The sequence below is a fragment of the Saimiri boliviensis genome, chromosome 8, assembly GCF_048565385.1.
Source record: "Saimiri boliviensis isolate mSaiBol1 chromosome 8, mSaiBol1.pri, whole genome shotgun sequence".
Lineage (NCBI taxonomy): Eukaryota > Metazoa > Chordata > Mammalia > Primates > Cebidae > Saimiri > Saimiri boliviensis.
The window spans coordinates 45,152,772-45,175,032 of NC_133456.1; the positions used below are offsets into that span (position 1 = coordinate 45,152,772).

The following is a 22,261-nucleotide window of genomic DNA, read 5'->3' on the forward strand; positions in this document are numbered from 1 at the left end:
TTAAATAAACTTCATTACATTGACACATACATATTCACCTTTTGCATTTAAGATTTGAACTAATGAGTCTTTGAAAAGCAAATGCTTAACAGCAAACTGGTAGGCAAAAATTTCCACATCTGTGAGCCTTGACTGAGAACGAAGCACATTCTAGTGAAATTAGCTTGGTGATGGCGTTGCAGTAAATGTATGCTACGAGAAAAAAAATCAATTACTTTGAACACAAACTATAAAACACCTTGATACATGTTTTTAGCTAGGTTATTTTTCTCTCCAGTTTCTTTGAAGTAACGCATCATTCGATTGATAGTGTAAATTTTCATTCTAAGCAAATTTTCTGCCAAAAAAATTTCTTAGGACATTTCACTGAGGACTTTTCCCTTTGGTGTTCCCTATAATGTATCCCAGTTGAGCCAACGCCCTGTGTCTATCTTTATGGATTCTATTTTACTGAATACATAAAAAACAAGATTATTGAGATCAAGTTTATGATAGAACATTGACAACAGAAGCTACAGCAACTCTAACATTGCTAGTTCTCAAATTGTGGTCCCCAGACCAGCAGTATCAGCATCCCCTGTGAACTTGAGAGAAATGCTAATTCCTGGGGCTGACACCAGAACTACAGAAACAGAAACTGTGGGGATGAGACCTGTGATCTCTGTTAAACAACTCCTCCTGGTGATTCCGCTGCTCGCCACAGTTTGAAAACCAATGCCTTAATGGCTACTTTAATTACACATGCCTAGACGCTATTCGTTAAGAAGTGAAATCAGGTTTTCTTAATTACACAATTAAGGTTTCGTAGATAACTAGGAGAAAGCAGAACAAATGGTAGCTGTATATCCAAGAGTGGATGACTCCCTTCTTCCCTCCCTCCCTTCCTTCCTTCCCTCCCCGCATCCAGAATAAGAGACAACTGCAGACATTATATGCCCGTGCAGTCAATTCCTGCCCCAAAGCTGCTACAACCTGAATTCTCACATAATAGCTTTACCTGCAATGGTAATTTGTATACATAAATGGAATCATCTCACCTGTACTCATTTGTGCTTGCCTTTTATTTAAACTCAACCTTAAGTTTGGGACGTTCACATATAATGGTGCATATGATTATAGATTGTTCATTCTCCTTGGTCTATAGGATGTCATAGAGTGAATAAACCAAAATTTATTTATTTATTTTACTGGTGATTGCTATTCTTGTTCTTTCTTTCTTCTGAAATTTCAATTTTATACATAACTCGGATATTGTGTGTGTGTCCACATGTTTCTTATGCTCTTGTTTGTCGTGGCTATTCTTTTTCCTCTCAGTGCTTCAATCTGGGGGTTTTCTGTTGATGTGTACTCCAGCTGCCTTCTCCTGGGCTCTGCTGTGGCCCATCTGTATTAGATTCATCCATTGAAAACTTAGTGTTTAATATAATGTCTTTCAGTTCCAAAATGTCAATTTTATCCTTAAACAAGTTGACATTTTGGAACTGAAAGATATAATTCTTTTTCTCTTTTCAACTATTGCATTTCAATTCTCTATTCCTTTTATCTCTTTTGAGTATCTTTTCTTACACATTCTTATATGTTATTTATAGTTATTTTCATTGCCTTATCTATTAATATTGAAATAATTCAAATAATTACAATATTCAAATAATTCAGTTGTTTGCTTATCTTCTTTTTCTCTTGATTATTGGTTGTATTTTCTTGACTCTTTGCATATCTTGTCCTTTTTAATTTTGCTGACCCTATGAACTAAAGATCTATAGAGACTCCACAGAACATTATTTCCTATCAGATATGGCTCCCCCTTTCCTTTGTTAGGCCGAGGGGCCGATGACCACAATTCTATCAGGTATTGACCTAAGTGGGAGCCCGACTGCAATTTTAGTAAAATTTGGTCTACCTTTGGCTTACTGCTATTCTTAAAGCATGGTTCTTTCAGGCTTCTAATTGACGTCCTAGAAAGTATTCCTTTCTTTAACTCTAAAAATGCAGCGAAATCCAGCTTTTCCCTTCAAGCTCTTAGCTCAGTTCTCCATCCACTTCCCCCATGAAACGCTGAGATGTGGGAAATCTCTTTAGTTTCATTGACTTGACCATAAGCTCTTTGAGAATAATAGCAATGTTATATTTATATTTTATCCATAGCACATGATACAGTGACTAGAACATGGTGGGCATCCAAAAGATCATCATTCTACCAAAGTGAACTGACATAATACTTTATGACTGTCTCCTTCTACTGTTCCTTAATATATTAGTGCTCACCAATATGAAGTCCATACATACCCAGCTGCTTTTTTTACAAGCAGGTAGACAGAATACCACATTGAAATGACAAACTTGAGTGATTCTTAATCCAACCTTTCCAGATAGTTCTGCACAGAATCATATGCATAAACATGTCTTTAATTATTCTAATATCTACTAACTATATATTCTAATAACTATAATTTCTGTAACTCTGTAAGATATTGTGGCAATTTTAAGAAGCTACATAATCCATAAAATCTCTTCTCTCCTCTATTTTCTTCCCCTTGACTTCTGTCACCTAATTTTTTCTCCTTTCCATTCCTCCTTTTTCTCTCTACTTCTTTTGCTTCCTCTTTTTGTCTGTCTTTTTTTTTTTATTTTTTTAACTCACTTCATTATCTGCTACTTCCTTTATCTAAAGAATTATAACTTGTTTGGAGCAACTAGAGAGTGATAGATAAAAAAGTCAATTCAGTAGGTAAATTCTAGAAAATAAAATTTTAAAAATCAATATAATACATGACAGTGACTACTGAAATGTAAATTGCAATTTTAATTTTTTTCAACTTGTCTTCACCTATATGGTAAGAATAAAGCCATATTCTCATTGAGTGTGCAGATGATTTCACAACCTTGAAATAAAGCATGGACTACAAGGAATTTTGTTTTGAGTAACTCTGAGAAAAAAAACCCAAATTGTATTTTGTTAGCTCTTATATTTATAACAATGATAAACCCTCAGAAAAGTACACAATGAACTATTTGACTCTGTTTGAGAGGGATGAAAATAAAGTAGAAATTGAGAGAAAATTTTCATGGCTTTTCCTCTGACGGCACTTCTCAGCTTGGGAGGCATGGACTAAGTAGAACAAAAGCTGGAAATCAAGGGGAGAAAAATCTTAGAAAGGAGACAGTCACAGAGTGGCAAGAATTCCAAATTTGTGTACACACTGTGGTAAGCTCCTTGGATGACTCCCTGAACAGCATGTGTGGGAGAAATTTTAAAAAGCTTACTGGAAAGCAATATCAGAAGGCTTAGAAACCTGACAGATTTTTAGATGCTACCCGCACAGTTTGGAGTTGAACTTCACCAAGCCAGAAATGCTTAGCAAACACATCAGCCTTTGTATTGAAACGCCAGAAAAACCAAGGAAGACTATATGTCAGAATTTGACATTCAGGCTGCGAGCAGTGGCTCATACCTATAATCTTAGCACTTTGGAAGGCCAAAGTGGGTGGATCACTTGAGTTCAGGAGTTCAAGACCAGCCTGGCCAACATGGTAAAACCCTTTCTCTATTAAAAATACAAAAATTAGGCAGGGCGCGGTGGCTCAAGCCTGTAATCCCAGCACTTTGGGAGGCCGAGGCGGGTGGATCACGAGGTCAAGAGATCAAGACCATTGTGGTCAACATGGTGAAACCCCGTCTCTACTAAAAATACAAAACATTAGCTGGGCATGGTGGCACGTGCCTGTAATCCCAGCTACTTAGGAGGCTGAGGCAGGAGAATTGCCTGAACCCAGGAGGCGGAGGTTGCGGTGAGCTGAGATCGTGCCAGTTGCACTCCAGCCTGGGTAAGGAGCGAAACTCCGTCTCAAAAAAATAAAAATACAAAAAAAATACAAAAAAAAAAAAAAAATTAGCCAGGCACATTAGCGTGTACCTATAATCCCAGCTACTTAGGACTCTGAAGCAGAAGAATTGCTTGAACTGGGAGATGGAGGTTGCAGTGAGCTATTATTGTGCCATTGCACTCCAGCCTAGGTGACAGAGACTGCCTCTCAAAAAAAAAAAAAAAAAAAAAGCAAGAAGTACTAGATATTCATCGTAAGACAGACATGGAATACAAACTAAAATTAACCATCACAAGGGCAATCTGTGCTGAAGAGCAATTAGGCAGGCAAACGCTTCCGCCTGGGCCTTGCTCCGGACCTGGACGATCTCCTCGTTTGCCAGCCGCAGCTTCTCCTCGGCGTGGGCCTTCAGGGCCTGGGACCTCTGGCCTGCCTGGCGACCCTTGTCAGGTAATCCTGCACACACTTCTTGAGTGACTCTTCGTTCTTGCGGTAGCCCGCAATCACCTCCTGTTTCTGAAAGCGCTTGAAGAGCTCAGAGAAGGCCTTCTCCATGGAGTTCAGATCCGCAGTCAGCCGGTCTTTTTCTGGCAGAACTTTCTGGATGTCAGCTTTGGCAAGTTCCTTCTGTTTCTGAACTTCCTCCATGACCTGCTACGTGACCTCCTCGAACCTGTCCATGATCATCATCCCCAGCTCCAGGTGCTTCCTGTGGAGCTCCTCGCATCTGCGCCTCAGCTCCTCGTTCTTCTGCGTCGCCTTTTCCGCCGCGTCCAGGTCCTTCTGGCTGTACCGCAGCAGGTCTACGATAGGCCCGGTGGACAGGGGTGGGCCCCAGGCGCGGGGACCCCTGGGGCTGGGGCTGGGGCTGGCACCGGAGAACCCAGTGCTCCCAAGAAATCCAGCTCCGCAAGCGTGGCTTCCCGCGGCCTTCCCGGGGAGGCTCCTGCACACCGTGCGTGCTGCTGATCTCCATGGCCACCGGCCCTGGTCTTTGAGGACTGTCCTTCAGGAGAGGTCCAGCTTGAGGTGTCAGGACCGCTTCCTCAAGGCCGACTCCTTAAACTGGGAAGCTGCAAACTGCTCCAGGTAATCCACCTCCGCCCCTGCGCCTAGAACCCCAGCGGGGTCTCCGGAGCTCTCCTCTCTCAGCTCCGAGGCAGGCTGCCCCTGCTGATGGGTGGGTACCGGCTCGCTGTCCGGACAGCCCGTGGGAAGCGAGGTGCCAGCAGAGTTCGAGGCTCTCCTTGCCCTCTGTTCGTGGGGTCTCAGCCGCCAAGTGCACCGCAGGTGTGTCCTCTGCTAAGGCTGAAAGCAGCTGCGGGCTCGGCCGGGAGCCGGGCTCCTTCCTGGGACTCCGCGGTTCAGCCGCCGGCCGGCCCAGCCTGGTCTTGGGGCTTTCCGGGGGCTGGGCCTCTCTGCAACTTGGTGCCACCTCCGAACGGGGTGAAGTTTGGGTACTTCAGCTTCTCCCAGTCGAGGTGGAAAGAGCCATGAGAAGCCGGCTCCGGGGGCTCCTCTCCTCCGCTCCCACTGCCCTCTTCCAAACCCCGCGGGGGCCTGCTGCCGCATCTCGCTCCCCGTCTTTTTGGTGGGGGTGCCCTTTTGCTGGTGGCGCCATGGGAGAAATCGAATTCAAGTTTTATGGGTCCAGTCCTCGAGGAGCTAGCCATCTGAGCCGCAGCCGCTTTCTCCGGAGGACTCAGGGTCGGGGCTGTGCTCTCAGCAGCAGAGGCGTGCGCACAGGTAAGGGTCTGCGTGCCACCTGCTGGCATGGGGGCGCCCACACTCCCGGGGCAGGCCGGGACCTCGCCAGGCAGACCCCCTGGGGCGCTCCTCCGCGTGCTTCCTCAGGGATCACGCCAGGAGGCCAAGCGGCCACCGCTGTGGGAGCAGAGACCCGCCAGGCCTGCATTTCTCGTCGGCTCTGTGCGGGGGCTCTGCTGTTTGCTGGGACTCTGTCCCGGGAGGGTCTTCTAGGGGCTCAGAGGTGCGTGTCATTCTCTTGTCCGAGGAATGAGAACTAACGTTTTCCTCCAAGGCTTGCTCAGGGGGGCCAGACAGTTTTCCTGGAGACACCATTTGGTTTTCAGAACTTCCTGGGCTCTGGGGAGAGCTTGAGCAGTCCAGGTCAGCCAGGGCGCCCGGGCCAGGCTCGCCAAAGGTTGGGCCTGCATCTCCCAGGGGGTCGGTGTCAGCCTCCACTGGTTTCTGGATAATTCCATGAATAGTTTTGGCATCCACTGCCTTCATGCTCTGTTGGTTCTCCTTCTGTGTCCACCCCGGGTGAGTTTTTTCCAGTCCCAGGGTGTCACCCCGAGCCAAAGGAGCCTCGAGTTTGCTGGCTATGCTAGAATCCTGTGCATCTGTAGATCCCGAAGAGGCGTCTGAAAAGTCACCTTCTTAGCTTTGGCCAGGTTCTTGGGTGGCACACTTTCTTTCTGTGACTCCCAAGGAGCAGACAATCTTCGGTAACTTCCAGTGGCGAAAACAGGAAGTTGCAGTTTTCTATACTTTTTTCACTGCTGATATTTTTGTTAAGACCTGCAGACTCATTCTGGTGATGGTGGACACCTGGGAGGCTGTGATTTGAAGAGCGAAGTTGGGGAGGGTCCTGGAGAAGAAGGAGGGGGCAGCCGGGGCAGGTCGGTGCTGTGACTTGAGAAGCCCACTGTGGTGCTCTGTGTGGGTGGGGAAGGAAGCAAGGAAACCACAGGCTTCTGCAGCCCGAGGCGGAGAGGCCAGACCAGACCCGAGCCTGGCCCTTGGCACAAATGGGACTTCCAGACGACGCTTAGGTTTTTGGCCTGAACAACTGGGGATAGGGCAGGGGAAGGCGTGCTGAATCGCTGGGGGATCCGCCAGCCTGGAACTCAGGGAGAAAGTGACTCGGAAGAAGCTTTTCGACGGCCTGGAGGGGCGCGGGGAAGCAGCAGGCCCAGCCTTGGCCAAGCGGGGCTTTTAGTAACTATGGAGCCACTGGGATAGGGGGCCCTGGGCAGACAAGGGGCCGGCCCCAGGCTGGTGCTTTCATTTTACTCCAGAGCACAGAGGGCTGTGGTGCGGAGGGGGGTGCAGCGGGGCTGCGGCTGCGGGGAAGCGGTCGGGGCCCCGGCTGAAATTTGTTACAAATTTTCAAAAGCAGTGAAAAATAATATCTAATTACTTATTTTATTCTCCAGAGATGGGGTCTTGCTCTGCTGCCCAGGCTGGAGTGCAATAGTACAATCATAGCTCACTGCAGCCTTGGACTCCTGGACTCTATAAATGTTTTTTTCTTTCCAGACAGAGTTTTGCTCTGTGGCCAGGCTGGAGTGCAGTGATGCAATCTCGGCTCACTGCAACCTCTGCCTCCCATGTTCAAGCGATTCCCGTGTCTCAGTCTCCTGCATACCTGAGATCACAGGCGTGTGGCACCATGCCCGGCTATGCTTTGTATTTTTAGCAGGGACAGGGTTTTGCCATGTTGAGCAGGCTTGTTTCAAACTCCTGGCATCAGCAATCTGCCTGCCTCAGCCTCCCAAAGCGGTGGGATTACAAATGTGATCCACCTGCCCGGCTGATCAGCTTGTGTAGCTAGGACCACAGGTGTGCATTATCACACCTGGCCAAAATCCAATGACTCCTCATTAAAAGCAAGACAAGCCAGAAGGCAATGGGACATCTGTAAGGTGCTCAATATTCTAATAAGTATCAACGCAGAAGTCTGTACCCATGAAAATATCAAACAAAATTAAAAATGAAATAAGAATATTATAAAAACAAAATCTCTGAGAATTTATTGATGGTAGACATGCATTCCCAGTAATGTTGAAGGAGGTTTTAAAGAATGAAACAGTGATATCAGATAACAGCTCAGATTTATTAAAAATAAGTAGAGTGCTGGAAGGAGTAAATAAATAGATACAAAAGAAAGTTTTCTCAAAGTTTTTAGCTTTTAAAACAGATAATAGACCCCAGAGCATAAAATAATGGCTGCGTTGTGAGGCTTAGTACTTAGAAGTAAGATAAATAACAGCAATAGTAAAAAATACTTGAAGGGGAAATGGAAGTTTATACTTACTACCTTCTAATATCGCACGTGAAGTGAATTTGCATAATTTGAAAAAAGTCAGTAGGGGTGAGAAGATTTAAACAATTATTTGCCTTAACCTAATTGACAATTACAGAACACTAAACCCAAAAACCCCCAACAAGTTTTTTTTACAAGTGTCTATGGAGTATTCACAAGGAAAAACTGCATACTAAGTCAAAAAATAAATCTCAATGTACTTCCAAAGATGAAAAGATTATGTAGTAGGTTGTATTGACAAAAAAGAATTAAACGAGAAATATTTGGAATTTAATGCAGGTCTGGTCACTGGACTTCAAGGAAGAAACCACAGGGAATCATAAACTGAATTAGAAAGCACAGCATGCCAGTGCATGTGGAATACAGGTAAGAGTGCTGAGAAGAATTTATCATTTCATTGCTTGTCTTAGAAGAAAGGCTAATATTAAGAATCAAAATTTTTATTTCAAGAAATTAGAGAAAGGAGAGGAAGTGAGATTCTAAATAAGAAAAAAGTAGTAATGATAAGAGCAAAATAATAAAAATATACACTAGAGATAAAAAGCAAAGCAAAAAGTTATTTGAGGTCATTATGAAAATTGATAACACTCTGTAAAGACTGGGACATATAAAAGAAAAAATAAATTAGCAATATTAGAAAACAAAAGTGTTATCACTATAGAACTTATATGCATAAAAAGGATAAAGGAATTCTGCAGACTTTTTTTTGGCAAATGTGTCAATAATTTAAATGAAATGGATAAATTCTTGAGCAACCTGCCAAAATTTATTCAGAAAGAAGCAACTCTGTATCTGTAAATCAAAATTATACATTTTGTTTTGAAGCAAGTTCTCATGAAGAAAACTAAAGGTCCAGTTAGTTTCATTATTGAATTCTATCAAACATTTACTGAATTAACCAATTCAGAAACAGAAGACGATGGGACTCTTTTAGCAATCCATTTTATAAGATCTACATTACTGTAGTACCAAAACTTGATGGTGATGTTATAGGATAAGAAAATTACAGATCAATATTCCTCATGAACATAGAAAAAATAATTATTAATGTTAGTAAATAGTATCCATCAATATCTAAAAATTATGATAGATCATAATAGACTGAGATATATTTCAAGAATGCAAGACTGGCTTACCATTCAACAATCAATGAATGTAGTTTACCATATTATCAGGGTAAACAACATGATTTTTTAAATAGATATGAAAAGAATATTTGAGAAAATTCAACAATGATTTGTGAAGAACTACTGGTAATCTAGGAATATTAAAGAAGTCATTTAACCTAATAAAGGAGACTTTGTAGTAAAGAATTTGGCTTCATCTAAAGAGAGATCTGACCTTTGTTTTCAGTTTCTGGGAGGCAACATCTAAACAGTCGGAATTTTCTGAGTTACACAGGTTTTCTTATGTATGTTGATCCCTTAAATTACACCTGATAGTTTATGCTCCTGAGATGTCTCAGGGCAGGGCCTTCTACTCATTAGTCTTAGGGTGAGGTATAATGACACCAGAAAGACCAACCATAGTTGAAGGAGGGAACTTTGAGCTATGTGATATCAGTCTAACCTCGGGAGGAGACAGGCTGGAAGTTAAGTTCAGCCAATTAATCATGCGTATGTAATAATGCCTAGTAAAAACTCCGGACACTGAAGTTTGGATGAGCCTTTCAGGTTGGCCATATTCTACGCATGTGTCACACATCAATGCTGGTAGAATAATGTATCCCTGAGGACTCTGGAAACTTCTCATTTGGAATCTTCTTAGACTCTGCCCTATTTGTTCTTCCCTTGGCTGATTTTTAATGTAATATTTTCTTGTGATAAATATAACAAGGAATATAATAGATTTTAGTAAGTTCTGTGAATCTTTCTAGTGAATTATCAAACCTGAGGATTGTTTTGCAAAACACGAAAACTTGCATTTGGTGTCAGAAGTAAAGGTGATTGTGTGTGTACTCTTCCCTCTTACTTTGTGGTTAGACCCTAACTCCTTGCATTTGGAATTCTTGGGCAGACTAGGTAATTTGGAGGACTATACCCTTAACTCCGAGTTTGACTAACTCTGGGTAGGGATATATAGCTAACTTCATACATAACTATAACTATTGAGCAATTTCTAAGGTTGGAAACATGCAAAGGTACCCCTTCTGAATATTTCTATTCAGCATTACATTGGAGGTGCCTGAGTGCAAAAAAGCAGACAAAAGAAGTAAATGGTATACAGAGTAGAAGGGAAGGAGTAAAATTATCTCCATTTGCAGATGCAATCATTGTTTACATAGGAATCCACAAAACAATCAATATAACTAACGAGGTAATTTAATAAGCTGGTAGTATATATTTCAACATAAAAAATTAATCATATTTTCACATACGAGTAAAAAAAATTTGAAACATTACAAAATTAATTGTATTTATACTAGCTGCAAAATGTATAAGCATACAGTGATAAACTTTTAAAGATATAAAAGTTTGTAAAAATATCTATATTTAAAATTTGAAATATTATTAAGAAAAAATTGAAAAGAGCCAAGTAAATGAAGAGATATATGATCATAGATTTGAAAACCAAATATTAGTAAGTTGTCAAATCCACCCAGATTCATTTGTACATTAAAAGCAATGCTAATTCCACAGAACTACTTCTTTGGCATAGAAATTAGCAAGTTGCTAAAATTTATATGAAAATACAAAGAAATAAGATCTCTAAAACAACCAGAAGATCATCACAGTTGAAAGTCTCACACTATGATGGTAAATTAAGTTTTGACAAATGTGTTAAGGCTAAATGAAAGTCCTTTTAATAAAGTGCTGGAATGGCTTGATAAATAGATACAGCAAAAGCAAAAACCAAACAAAATCCCACCTTTATCTCACACTAGACACAAAATTTTAGATAGATCATGCCCTTAAATGTAAACGTTTAAAAGTTTCTAGGGAATAAAATAGGAAAATATCTTTGCCACTTTGGAATAAGCAAAGATTTCATATAGTAGCAAAACGGACACTAACATAATAGGAAAAATGGATATGCTGTTCATCATAAGGAATCATATCTGCTTATCAAAAGGCAGTATTAAGAATGGGAAACTCAGGCTACAGACTAGGCAACATATCTATGTCAAAGGTTTTAATACAAAATATGTTAAGAAGTCTTACAAATAATACCAATAAAATCATAGACACAAGATTTGAATAGTCACTTCAAAAGGAAGATACAAGATAGCCAATACATTTTCAGAGCTTAAAAATTTTAGATCTCAAGGAAATGCAAGTTAAAACCAAAACTAGTTATTAACTCACACCTCCTAGAATGGCTAAAATTCAACAGAATAACACCAGATTGAGGCAAGGATGCAAAGGAAGTAAAACTCTTACGGGTGACTGGTAGGAGTTGTCAGCTGGATGATTATTTTGGAAATCTGCATGGCAGTTTCTCAGAAACAAATGTCTCCTGAAAGATCAAGCAATCCCACTCTTAGGTTTTTACCCAAGAGAATAGAGACTTATGGCCACAAAACACGTTTTTATTAAAATGTTTTATTTTAGCCATACTATTCAGAATAGCCCCAGCTGGAAACTATCCAAATGTCCAAGAAGAGAACGCATTTTAAAGATACGGTATATTCTAATGGTTAAACACTATCAGCAATATATAAAAAAAGAAGCCACTAATATATAAATAAATCTCAAAAACATGTTAAATGAAAGAAGCACAATATAAAAGAGTACATTCTCTCCAATTCTATTTGTATGAATTTCCAGATTAGGCAAACAACCTCTGGTCATAACAATTAGCACAGTGGTTTCCTAAGAAGACAGGGATGATGGGGCTGGACAGGAAAGAAGTCTAAGGGAACTTTCTAGAATGATGTAATGCTCTATATTTTGACTGTAGTAGTAGTCACTGCTATATACTGAATGTTTGTGCCCCCCCCCGAAATTGATGATATGACCATCACATGATTAGATTGTAAAGGTGGAGCCCTTATGAATGAGATTAGTGCCCTCGTAAAAGGGATGGAGAGTTCTCTTGCCTCCTGCCATCATGTGAAGTTACAAGAAAGCACCTCTGTGAGTGGGTCCTTACCAGACACTAGATCTGGTACCTTGGTCTTGAAATTCCCAGTCTCCAGAACTGTGAGAAATAAATTTTTTTTAAGCCATCCAGTTTATAGTATTTTGTTACAGTAGCCATAAACTGGGTGGCTTTAAATATATTTATATATGTATATTACATATACATATGTATTTTATAATTTATAAAATATAAATTATGATGGTTAAATTTTCCACATCAGTGCCTCTTTTTAACAACCTTAAATATGAGAAAAAATTTAAATTACAGAATCATAGCAAGTTAACATGGGAAGAAGCCCTAAAGGTGACTCTCTAGTCTAAGCTATAAGGCAGAGAGGAGTCTTGGCCTAGGAGTCTGCAGGTATGGGTTTTGTTTTGTTTGTTTTTGAGACAGTGTTTGCTCCATCACTCAGGCTGGAGTACAATGGCATGGTCTTGGCTCATTGCAACCTCTGCCTTCTGGGTTCAAGTGATTCTCCTGCCTCAGCCTCCAGAGCAGCTGGGAGTACAGGTGTCCACCACCATGACTGGCTAATTTTTGTATTTTTAGTAGAGATGGGGTTTTACCATGTTGGCCAGGCTGGTCTCAAACTCCTGAAGCCTGGGGTTTTATCCTTATATGTTAAGTCTGACCTGTTAAGCATGCTATGTTCATCTATAAATAGGGGAAACAACAGGATTTCTTTGTAGAGCTGGTGTGAGAATAAATGTGATAGTATATGTGAAAGCAGCTGGCAGGTTACATGCAGAGACTTACCCAACTGAAGGTAAGTCAGGGAGCTAATGTCCAAGGCCATAAAGCTAGTGAGTAGTGCAAAGGAGTTTAAATCTGAGTCTCAACTCCTCATTCTGTATAATTCCCTTAAGTGCAGGGCCTTTAAAGGATGAAAGTTACTTGCAAATAACTTTGCAGAAGATTTAAAACCTTTTTTGGTGAGATTTTCCCAATATTATGTACTTGTTTTGAAATCTCAAAAGCAGGCAGGAGGCTGCTTTGGGTATGTTTCCCAAGTATGCTTTTAATTGAACAATAGCATAGTTAGAGAGGACGAAGAAGGTAGGAAAAGCGAAGGGGGATGGCAGTGATAGGTGCCACCAGCAAATCACCATCTGGTTGGTATCATTTGGAAAAGTACAACAAAATACTACAATAGGATTTTATATTTAGAAAACCAAAGCAATACTCATTTGAAATAATTCATGTAAAAGCGTATATGAGATTTTAGATTTTCAAACAGACTTTTCAGTTTGTCTAACAAATTGAAAATTCTCTTAGAGGGGGTGTGAGGAATCCTTATTTCTTCCTAGTCAGAGGGGTGTTTTCTGTGAGCATGCTTGCCTCACAGGAGGTACCACAGCTGTTGGTATTTAGGACTGGCATCTTGGCAATGTAGAGTTACCACTTCCAGCAAACTGGCCATTGATACCTGTGCAGGTAGTTAGGGTCATGCCCAGGAGTATGGTTATTTTTTTCCCCTTCTTTGGTCACAGCTCAGTAGAAGAAGGAGTCTCCCCTTGGGCCAAGTTTAATGAAAAACTAGAGGAGGAGAGAAGGGCACTAATCCCCATTGAGAGTTGTTAGCAATTTCTTGATTGAAGAAGGAAATAGAGAAGGATAAATAGTTGGTCTTATTACTACAACTTTGTTTATTCACCTTAAAATTTCTAAGACTCTGCAAAGAAATTCCTCACTAAAATTTTATATCCTTAGAATTTCTAAGATTCTACAAAGAAATAGGCAATGCATGCATCCTCAGTGAACACAGAAAATGGCTTGGCATCTTGGTCAATAGCGAATATGACAACCATTAGGTAAAAGGCTGGGGGATCGAAATGAATGCAACAATACTGAATATGCAGGAAAACAAATGCCAGCTGCATGCAGCCAGCATCAGAGCTGAAAATATTTCTTTAGGGTAGATGATGGGACACACACAGCCTGGCTCATGGCAGAGAACTGGACTCCTTCACCTTTGGAAAAGATGTTTAAAACAAATGTGATATTTTTAAAAGCTAAAATGAAATGAATATATGAGAGGAAATTTTGAAATATGGACACATTATATTTTAATGCAAGCCCTGTTTTCCTTGTGGAAAATTACAGGTCACACGCAGTACAGTAGAAGAGGGGAGAGCCATGGATGGTGCTGCCCTGTGAATGGCCAGTGGCCCTGTGATTGACTAGGTGGAGAATTTGGGATTTCCACATTATTTTATTTCCCGTCAGGTCCCCTCTATTATTTATAATTTGATAAGATAGTGAGGCATATTCTTTTCTTTCTTCTGGCAGCCTGCCAGTTCATGGGTAGAGAAAGAAAGTGAAGTCAACGTTTGGATTAGTCTGACTTCTCATACAAATGGAGAGAGCAAGGCTGTGTCAGCCCTGCCCTTAAGACCATACCCCTTCCTCCATAGTAACCAATTAAATGCCATCAGCCAATCGAAGTCAGAGCTGAAACTGTAATCCTGGTAAGGCAGCAAAATATATCTGAGAATATGGAATTTGTAATAAAATAGTACTTATGGTATCTTGGGCAGGCTAATCCCACTGAGACTTAGATACTACCAAATGGGGTTAATTGTATGAGGATTTCAGTAAAAAAAAATACCAAAAAAAGAAAAAAATCATAGGTTCTCATGTAGTAATCAATGAGAAAAGTCACTTAAAATGTGTCATAAGTGGTCCTCCAGCACTATCTTTTCAATTTGAAAGTACTATATGGAATTTGGAATAAAATACTACTTATTCAGTAAGGAGTCCCTTTTAGTTGTACATTCGTTGGGAAACAGAATTCAGTTAAAATCAACCTTCTTGCAAGATCATGTTCCATATATTAAAAGACTGCCAGGAAGGATTCTAGAAAGGTTTAATACAACATTGTTTATTGAGGTTTTGGTGTTATAGGCAAGTCCTTTTTAGCCCTTCAGTCAATTTAGGATTGTCTCTGTTTCCTTCCAAGAGAGTACTGGAATAATAAAGCATCATGTAAGGCAGAACTAACAAAGGGTATTTCTGACTTTTAGATTTTGGGATTATTTATATATTATACACTAATTTTCATGAAAATAATCTTGAGTTCCATAGTTGCAAAAGATAAATCTCTCATTAAGTTTCCAAGATTCACACAATGACTATTTTGAGATTACAGATGTTTGGTTAACATTTGTTTCTAGTTTAGTTATAAGAAGTATGGGCCGGGCGTGGTGGCTCACCCCTGTAATCCCAGCACTTTGGGAGGCGGAGGCAGGAGGATTATGAGGTCAAGAGATCGAGACCATCCTGGCCAATATGGTGAAACCCCATCTCTACTGAAAAAATACAAAAATTAGCTGGGCATGGTGGTGTGCACCTGTAGTCCCAGCTACTGAGGAGGCTGAGGCAGAATTGCTTGAACCTGGGAGGCAGAGCTTGCAGTGAGCCGAGATCGTGCCACTGCACTCCAGCCTGGCACCTGGCACCTGAGCAAGACTGTCTCAAAAAAACAAACAAACAAAAAAAGAAGTATGGAGGTCAGATCTCTTAAATACAGCCAACCTGGAAATTATGGTTTTAATATATTTGTGAAGTTTGTGACTACATCACTCTGCCTTTACATTTTTTCTTAAATAGTAACATTTAACTTCCTGTAGAATTCAAAACCATGTTTGGAGGACAGGTTGGAGAATGAAAAACATAATAGAAAGTAACCACTGAAAAGATCTCTAAATCTTCAGCGCTTTTCTATCTGTTAAACAACTAGGTACAGAGTGGACAAATTAATGCCTTTTCCTGACTCTGATAGTTAATACCCTCCATACATGGGAAAAAATCAGAGTCGTCTAGTCTCATCATCAAAACATCTCCAGGTTTTTTTTTTTTTAAATAAAAAACTTCCATTGGGAAGTTATATGGATTAAAGCAGAAAGAGAGTCATGAGTCCTTATTCTTAAATGAATATGTCATTTCACAATGGGAAAAGAACACAATTACTAAGTCTTTCTTGCTCCCGTTTTCCACTTCTGAAAATTATAATAAAAAATATGTAGCTCTGATTAGTGGAATAAGGAGTGAGTGCTGGGGGACTAGTCACTAGTTATATTAGCAAATGTACTCTTAAATTTTACTTAGAAATGAAAGATTATTCCTCTTATCTCTCTCTAATGACTTTTAAAATTATCAATGCAAAGAACTTAGCTAAATGTTGCTAAAATTTCACTGCTTTGCTAGCTGTGAAGTCCTTAAACTAGCTTCCAGGCCTTAGACATTCTTAACTTGAAAGATCTTATTATAAATCTGAACTTACTCTGAACGAGCAGCTTAAAGGGTTAAGAATAATAATTCATATTGGAAAAAGACTGGCTTATTTCAGAAGGTGTAAGCAAGGAATAACTAATCAGGAATGTGAAGCACTTAGCAAATCTGAAGTATTCCACAAATTCTTAATGAAAAGCCTCAATGCTTGGAATGAGAATCGCAATGTATTACTTTGATTACCAACAGTGTGAACTCCATCAGAGTTGGTGAACTTTTCAACTAGGTAACAGTTATTTAGATGAATGTTCAGGTGAGGTGGTAGAAGTTGAGCTAAATTTAATGAACTACTTTAAAGGACATGCTTGAGGCCTTAACCTAAGGACACCATGAAGCCAGTGTCCAGCATTTATTTATCTGTGATTTTAATTTTGAGTCACCACAGGAAGGAACAAAGGAAAGAATGCATACACACATAGAAATTTATTTGATTCATAGGTGGACAAATGGTGTCTGATGAGATACTGGATGTTGGGGGTGCTCCAAGAATTTAATATTTATTTGACCCTGATGTATAGAATTATGGGTTTTTTTTTTTCCCCCAGCTAATTTTCAAGATACAGAGAAATTTTATTTTCATCATTTTAAGTAATAAAATTACTTTGGAGTGCATTAGAAATCATAATCAAATGAAAATACCCTAGAACCCAGGCTGTGGATTTGTGAGTAAATTATTATGGATTATAAAGGGAGGATAAGATTCGAATATCAGAAAACTTGTACACATAGAAGGAGAACTTCTACAAAATGGATGTTGCCTCTGAGAGGCAACTGTTTGCTTTTCCTTTCACTTACATGGCACAGGTATTCCAGGTTTTCTGTAGATGCCATAGGCACAAACCCCTGTGAAGTGTTTATAGGTAAAATGTTCATTGAGAAAAGGAAAAAATTTGTTACCAAGTTGTGGTGAATTTTATGTGTCAACTTGACTGGGTCATGCGGTACATAGACATTTGGTCAAACATTATTCGGGCTATGTCTGTGAGGGTGTCTCTGGGTGAGATTAACATTTGAATGGAGTCAGTAGGCTAAGTAAAGCAGATTGCCCTCCTCTATGTAGGTGGGCCTCATTTAACCAACGAAGACAGGAATGGAACAAAAAGGCTTAGTAAGAGGGCACTTCTCCTGACCTGACCACTTGAGCTGGGACATTGTTTTTTTCTTGCTTTCAGTCTGGGATGGAAACATTAGTTCTTCCTGGGTCTTAGCCCATCTGGTTTCAGACTGGAATTCACACCTTCCTGGTTCTCAGACTTTTGCACACAAACTGGAACTACACATTAACTCTGTGTCTCCAGTTTGCTGACTGCAGATCTTGGGACTTCTCAGCCTCAATAATCGTGTCAGTCAATTTCTTATAATAAATCTTTCTTTACACACACACACACACACACGTGTGCGCGCGCACACACACACACACATACACACACTACTGGTTTGATTTTCTGGCAAATCCTGACTCGTACACCAAGTATTGGTGCGGGCTGGTTAATAATGAGGAAAGAAAGAATGAGATCAGGAGCTGCTGTGCTGCAGTGTGAGTAGGCATTGTGTGCGTCAGTGACAATACAGCAACAGGAGAAATGTTTCTGCCTTATGTGGCAAAAAATAGAGCACAGTGAGAGAAGGTATGGCCTACTCATTAAACACAAAGATTCTAAAACATCACTGCCTTAAATTAAATCGCAACTCTTTGACTTAGAAACGAATCTTAGGCCAGTCATTTAACCATTCTCTGCCTCAGATTTTTCAAAGGTAAAATATGAATAATAATGGTACGCACTTTATAGATGTACTGTGAGAACATGGGCTCAATACATGCTCATGCTGCTATGTGACTTCAAAATTTCTGAGCTCCTGCCTGCCTTGGATGGCAGCTCCATTTGAATATTGCTTCATTGGAACTGGCATCTTCACAAGGTGAGATCATGCAACCTGATTTAAATCTGATTTTTCTTTTGATTTTCTTTTAAGTCAACTTTCTGAGGTTTTTTTTTAAAGGCGATATATGAGACATAAGGAAAATATAAAATTAAGTCCAAAGTTCCATTAGCTATAGACATCTCATTGCAAAAATTAATTTACTCATTTATAAGATAAAGTGGTTTAAAACCCATGTGTGAAACTAGCAGCATGCCACAGAATCGCCAGTAGAACTTTTTAAAAGTACAAATGCTGGAACCCCTCCCTATCATGAGAAGTATAAGGCATGTATGTATGTTAAGAATCTTTGCTGATTCATTGGACTTTCCTTATAAACCACTGTTAGATAGTTTATAAGGTTCATACTATCTGTAATATCATATAACTAATAATGTCTAAAAAATTCAAGTTGACATAATGACATATGTTTTTCTGAAATAGATTCTTATATGGATCAAAGTCAACTAGGAAGAACACATGAGTAGTAACAATAAGATATTCCTACCTCATTAGCAGTTTCATTGCTGGCCAGATGCGTCACTGCAAAGACACCTGGTAGTCCCTACAAGATGCACTAGGTACTTTTAATTAATCGTCTCCAACCTCAACCAAAAGGTCTATGGTGGTTGACCTTTAGAAAGTATATGCTTTAAAAAGTTTCACTCAAGCACTGAAAAAATCAAATAATTGAATTCAGACTATTGATTGAGATAAATAAAGGGACACATGTGAATCAGTATCGCAGGCCATGTCCCTGACATCCCAGTGGCAATGTAGTCAAAATTAGTTGAAACAAAATACATAATCAACCTGACTTGGGGAGTGTGTCTTCCTTAGTGTGTAAATTATATGCACGACTGGAGTGAGCAAAATTAGCACATTGTATTGTCTCCCAGTGAAAGTCAATGAACGATGAAGATCCTTTTTCCACAACTCACTTGGACTTCTTCATGTACAGCCAGTAGACGACACCAGCAACAAGAGCAGCAAGGAGGAGACCAACAACGATTCCCACAATTAGTTTTGCCTGGTCATTCACCTTTTCTCTGTTTTCATCTGCAACAAAAAAGAAAAGTCCCTGCAATTACAGACAATGCCGAGGATTTTCAAAAAGTCAATCTAGCTATTACTTTGTATTAAAAATGACTAAAGCTCACTACAGTAATTAACATGCAAACTTGTGATCTTTAAGGGGTGAGATTTTAGCATTCTTACTATCTCATCTCATTTGGTATTTTAATTCAAGTCAAAATTGTGGACAGCTAAGAAAATTACTTATAACATGACACTTCATAAATCTTGAGCTGATAGTCAAGGAAGAAGAGTCGGCAGCATAGTACCTACCACTTATCTCGTCTGCCTCATCGTGTTCTGGAATACTTACTGAAATGAAAAATGTTAATATGAAATTAAAAACAAAATTTGTTGATATATGAAAGTCACCTTTACCATTATAGTATGATGTAATAATACTCAAAGATAAAATGTCTATTCTATAGCTGAGAGTAAAAAAAAAAAAAATCACACTTAATCAAGTATGACCTTTCCTACAAAGAAATTAATCTTGTTTTAAGGAAAGGAGAGGAGCTACAACTGCAAAGGTATTAATCTACCATAGAAAATTTCATAACTGATGACCTATAGGATTAATCTGAAATCCATATTGATTTTCCCACTATCTACCACCTTTTAATAGTCATTTCCTTTTTTAGTGAAACAAATTGGCATCCAGGAAGTCTATGCTGTGGTGTTTATCAACTTTTCTCAGCTTTCCTGCCCTGATATATTAGAATTAATTGTCATCCTCCAGTGTCAAGGACTTACCACTAGAGATGTTCTCAAAGTAGTAGGAGTAGAGGTTAAAACAGGGGATACCTCTGAGATTAAGAAGCCACATATAGGACGTTTGCAAAGCCCTCCAAATGACTCTGATAGTGCCATGCCCTTGGTCCATTTTAAGAATTACCGCTGTGTTGAATTGTTATCTAATATTAAACTCTATAAATAATCTTCAATGGGCATGGGCATCCATCAGAACTGCCAGTGACATTTGATAAAATGCAGATTCCCAGACCTTTCCTCATGCATACTAAATTGGCATCTCAGGAGGTGCTCACTGAATTTGAAAATGACTGTATTAAAAGTTGATCAAGTCACTGCAAGGCCTAGAAAACTGAAGCATACCATTCAATGGGTTAACATAAAAGGAGAAACTTGTGTTCAGGAAGAAGGGACAGGTTCTCTTTCTAGGTGGGATAAATCAATACTGAATTGCATTCTGGGAAGTCAATGCTCCTATTTTAGAGTTAAATTTGTTTGGTTCTTTTCTCCTGTCAATCCGTTAGGCCTTTATATTCCAGTCATAATCTTTTAGCGACCATTATTTTTAGACAATTATTTTCTCCTAGCTCTTGCTAATTCCCAGCTAGTGTATCCCTAGCCTGCTAATGTCATATACACGTTTCCAACTGAATTAAGAATAAAAGTTTGGCAGGTCAGTTAGCATCCTTTCTAGGCCAGTCCTGATTTAAGGTTGACAAAGCAATAGGAACAACTATAGAATTGAAGATTATGGACAATTTCACATTAAATAACCATTGTTTTCAAAAGAACCTGCTGTTGGCATGTATGTATTACCCTGATTTCAGCATTGACAGATATTTCCACATTCTCTGAGATGGTTTCACTTATCTGATTTTTGGCTATAGTTCAAATATGATATGACAAAAGGAATAATTTTGTAAACTAGATTCATGAATTCTAAAATCACTCTTGCTAGTTTGCTAAATGACTTTAACCTTGTGGCATTCTAGTATAACCTATGGACAGGATAAATACCACAAAGAATTAGAATGCAAAATAACAGATCACAGGGAATTAAAATTTTGCGAAATTTAAAACTGTTACAAAAATGTTTTCAGACAATCTTTGAATTACCTCTACTCTGAACACAAAACATGAATTAAATAAGAGAAACTTATTTTTTGTTCTCTGTTGCTTTTGGGAACTAACTACTCCTGTACAGGATAAGTTATCTGACCCATAAAACATGAAATGATTTAACTGTCAAGACAAGGATAGTACAAGAATGGACACCAGGAAAAAAAGAAAAAATAACCTTATGATGATGATACCAAATGCAAAATAAAGAAATAAAACTTACCATAATGCAGTACAGGAAGATGGAATTGAAGATTTTAAACTAATGAAGAATAACTTCAAATTTTCTTACTTTGTAATGCCAGAAATAAAATACTCACTAGCAGAGACATTCAAGGAGTTTACTGTTCTCTCCAGTTGGTTTTCTGCTGTGCAAGTTAATGTAACATTCTCTTCAGGGGAAATGATAATTTTACTATAATACCTGCCATTGATATAAGGAGATTCCTCTGTCTGGAAAAAGAAGAAAGAAGATGGGTTTAGAAATGAAAATGGGTTAAAAAGCATAGAAAATAGTAACAATGACTGTAATAGGATATGTGTAGTCCTCTGTAGAGCATTCTGGTGTTCAAAAGGCTGTGAAAGATCATAGATCAAGATCCAGGTACATCAGTATCTACAAAGATTAGTAAATCCATAATGAAATTTGTCTTTATGTTTTGTGACTTCTAATAATTAAGTTAATTAAACTCTTCTTTTTAAATAGAATCTCAGGTTTAGTCAATATTTTAGCCCGATGACACTTGTTTCAAAATTATTAATTGGTGACTATTTAATCACCAATTTTCCATTGATAAATATATGAACAATTATGAATTTGGTCACAGTTCTTCAGTGTGGGGATTAATATCTTTATCTTAAATCATTATATCAAAGTGCATATGTATGTATGATTTGCTCATAGGTAAGTGAAACCATTTTTTTTTCTAATTTTTTTGTTTGTCAATACAGAGGATAGATGATTTTCCAGTGATTTCTAAGTCCATCTGAAGTTTGTGAGGTGTTAGTGAGGTTAATTGCTGCATTTAATTCCTTCAAACATAAAATACAGTTTACTGTGATCTCATCCCTAGGATTTGACTCCTAACCCAATAGGGTTGGAGCAAATAATGTACTTGCATTCTTTTC

The 22,261-nt window shown here is 39.1% G+C and overlaps 2 protein-coding genes and 1 pseudogene across 5 annotated transcripts in view; 1 reads left to right on the forward strand and 2 right to left on the reverse strand.

Annotated features, from left to right (window-relative positions):
- On the reverse strand, positions 1-8,192 carry LOC141585373 (transforming acidic coiled-coil-containing protein 3 pseudogene; annotated as a pseudogene).
- The window catches only part of CBLB (Cbl proto-oncogene B), a 428,727-nt gene that overhangs the window by 272,785 nt on the left and 133,681 nt on the right, over positions 1-22,261 (forward strand). For 2 of the 3 annotated variants that reach the window (XR_012518786.1, XM_074404433.1), the window contains exon 20: positions 8,177-22,261. This exon is cut by the window's right edge and continues 14,221 nt beyond it. The gene's annotated coding sequence lies outside the window, so the exon portion shown is untranslated. The remainder of the gene's footprint in view (positions 1-8,176) is intronic. The other variant, XR_012518787.1, reaches the window with a different exon arrangement.
- The window catches only part of ALCAM (activated leukocyte cell adhesion molecule), a 206,539-nt gene that overhangs the window by 5,113 nt on the left and 179,165 nt on the right, over positions 1-22,261 (reverse strand). The window contains exons 12-14 of one of the 2 annotated variants that reach the window (XM_003939386.4): positions 21,454-21,586; positions 19,538-19,576; positions 19,132-19,249 (exon numbers count right to left, since the gene is read on the reverse strand). In XM_003939386.4, coding sequence (XP_003939435.1) covers positions 19,132-19,249; positions 19,538-19,576; positions 21,454-21,586 — 290 coding nt within the window. The remainder of the gene's footprint in view (positions 1-19,131; positions 19,250-19,537; positions 19,577-21,453; positions 21,587-22,261) is intronic. The other variant, XM_003939387.4, reaches the window with a different exon arrangement.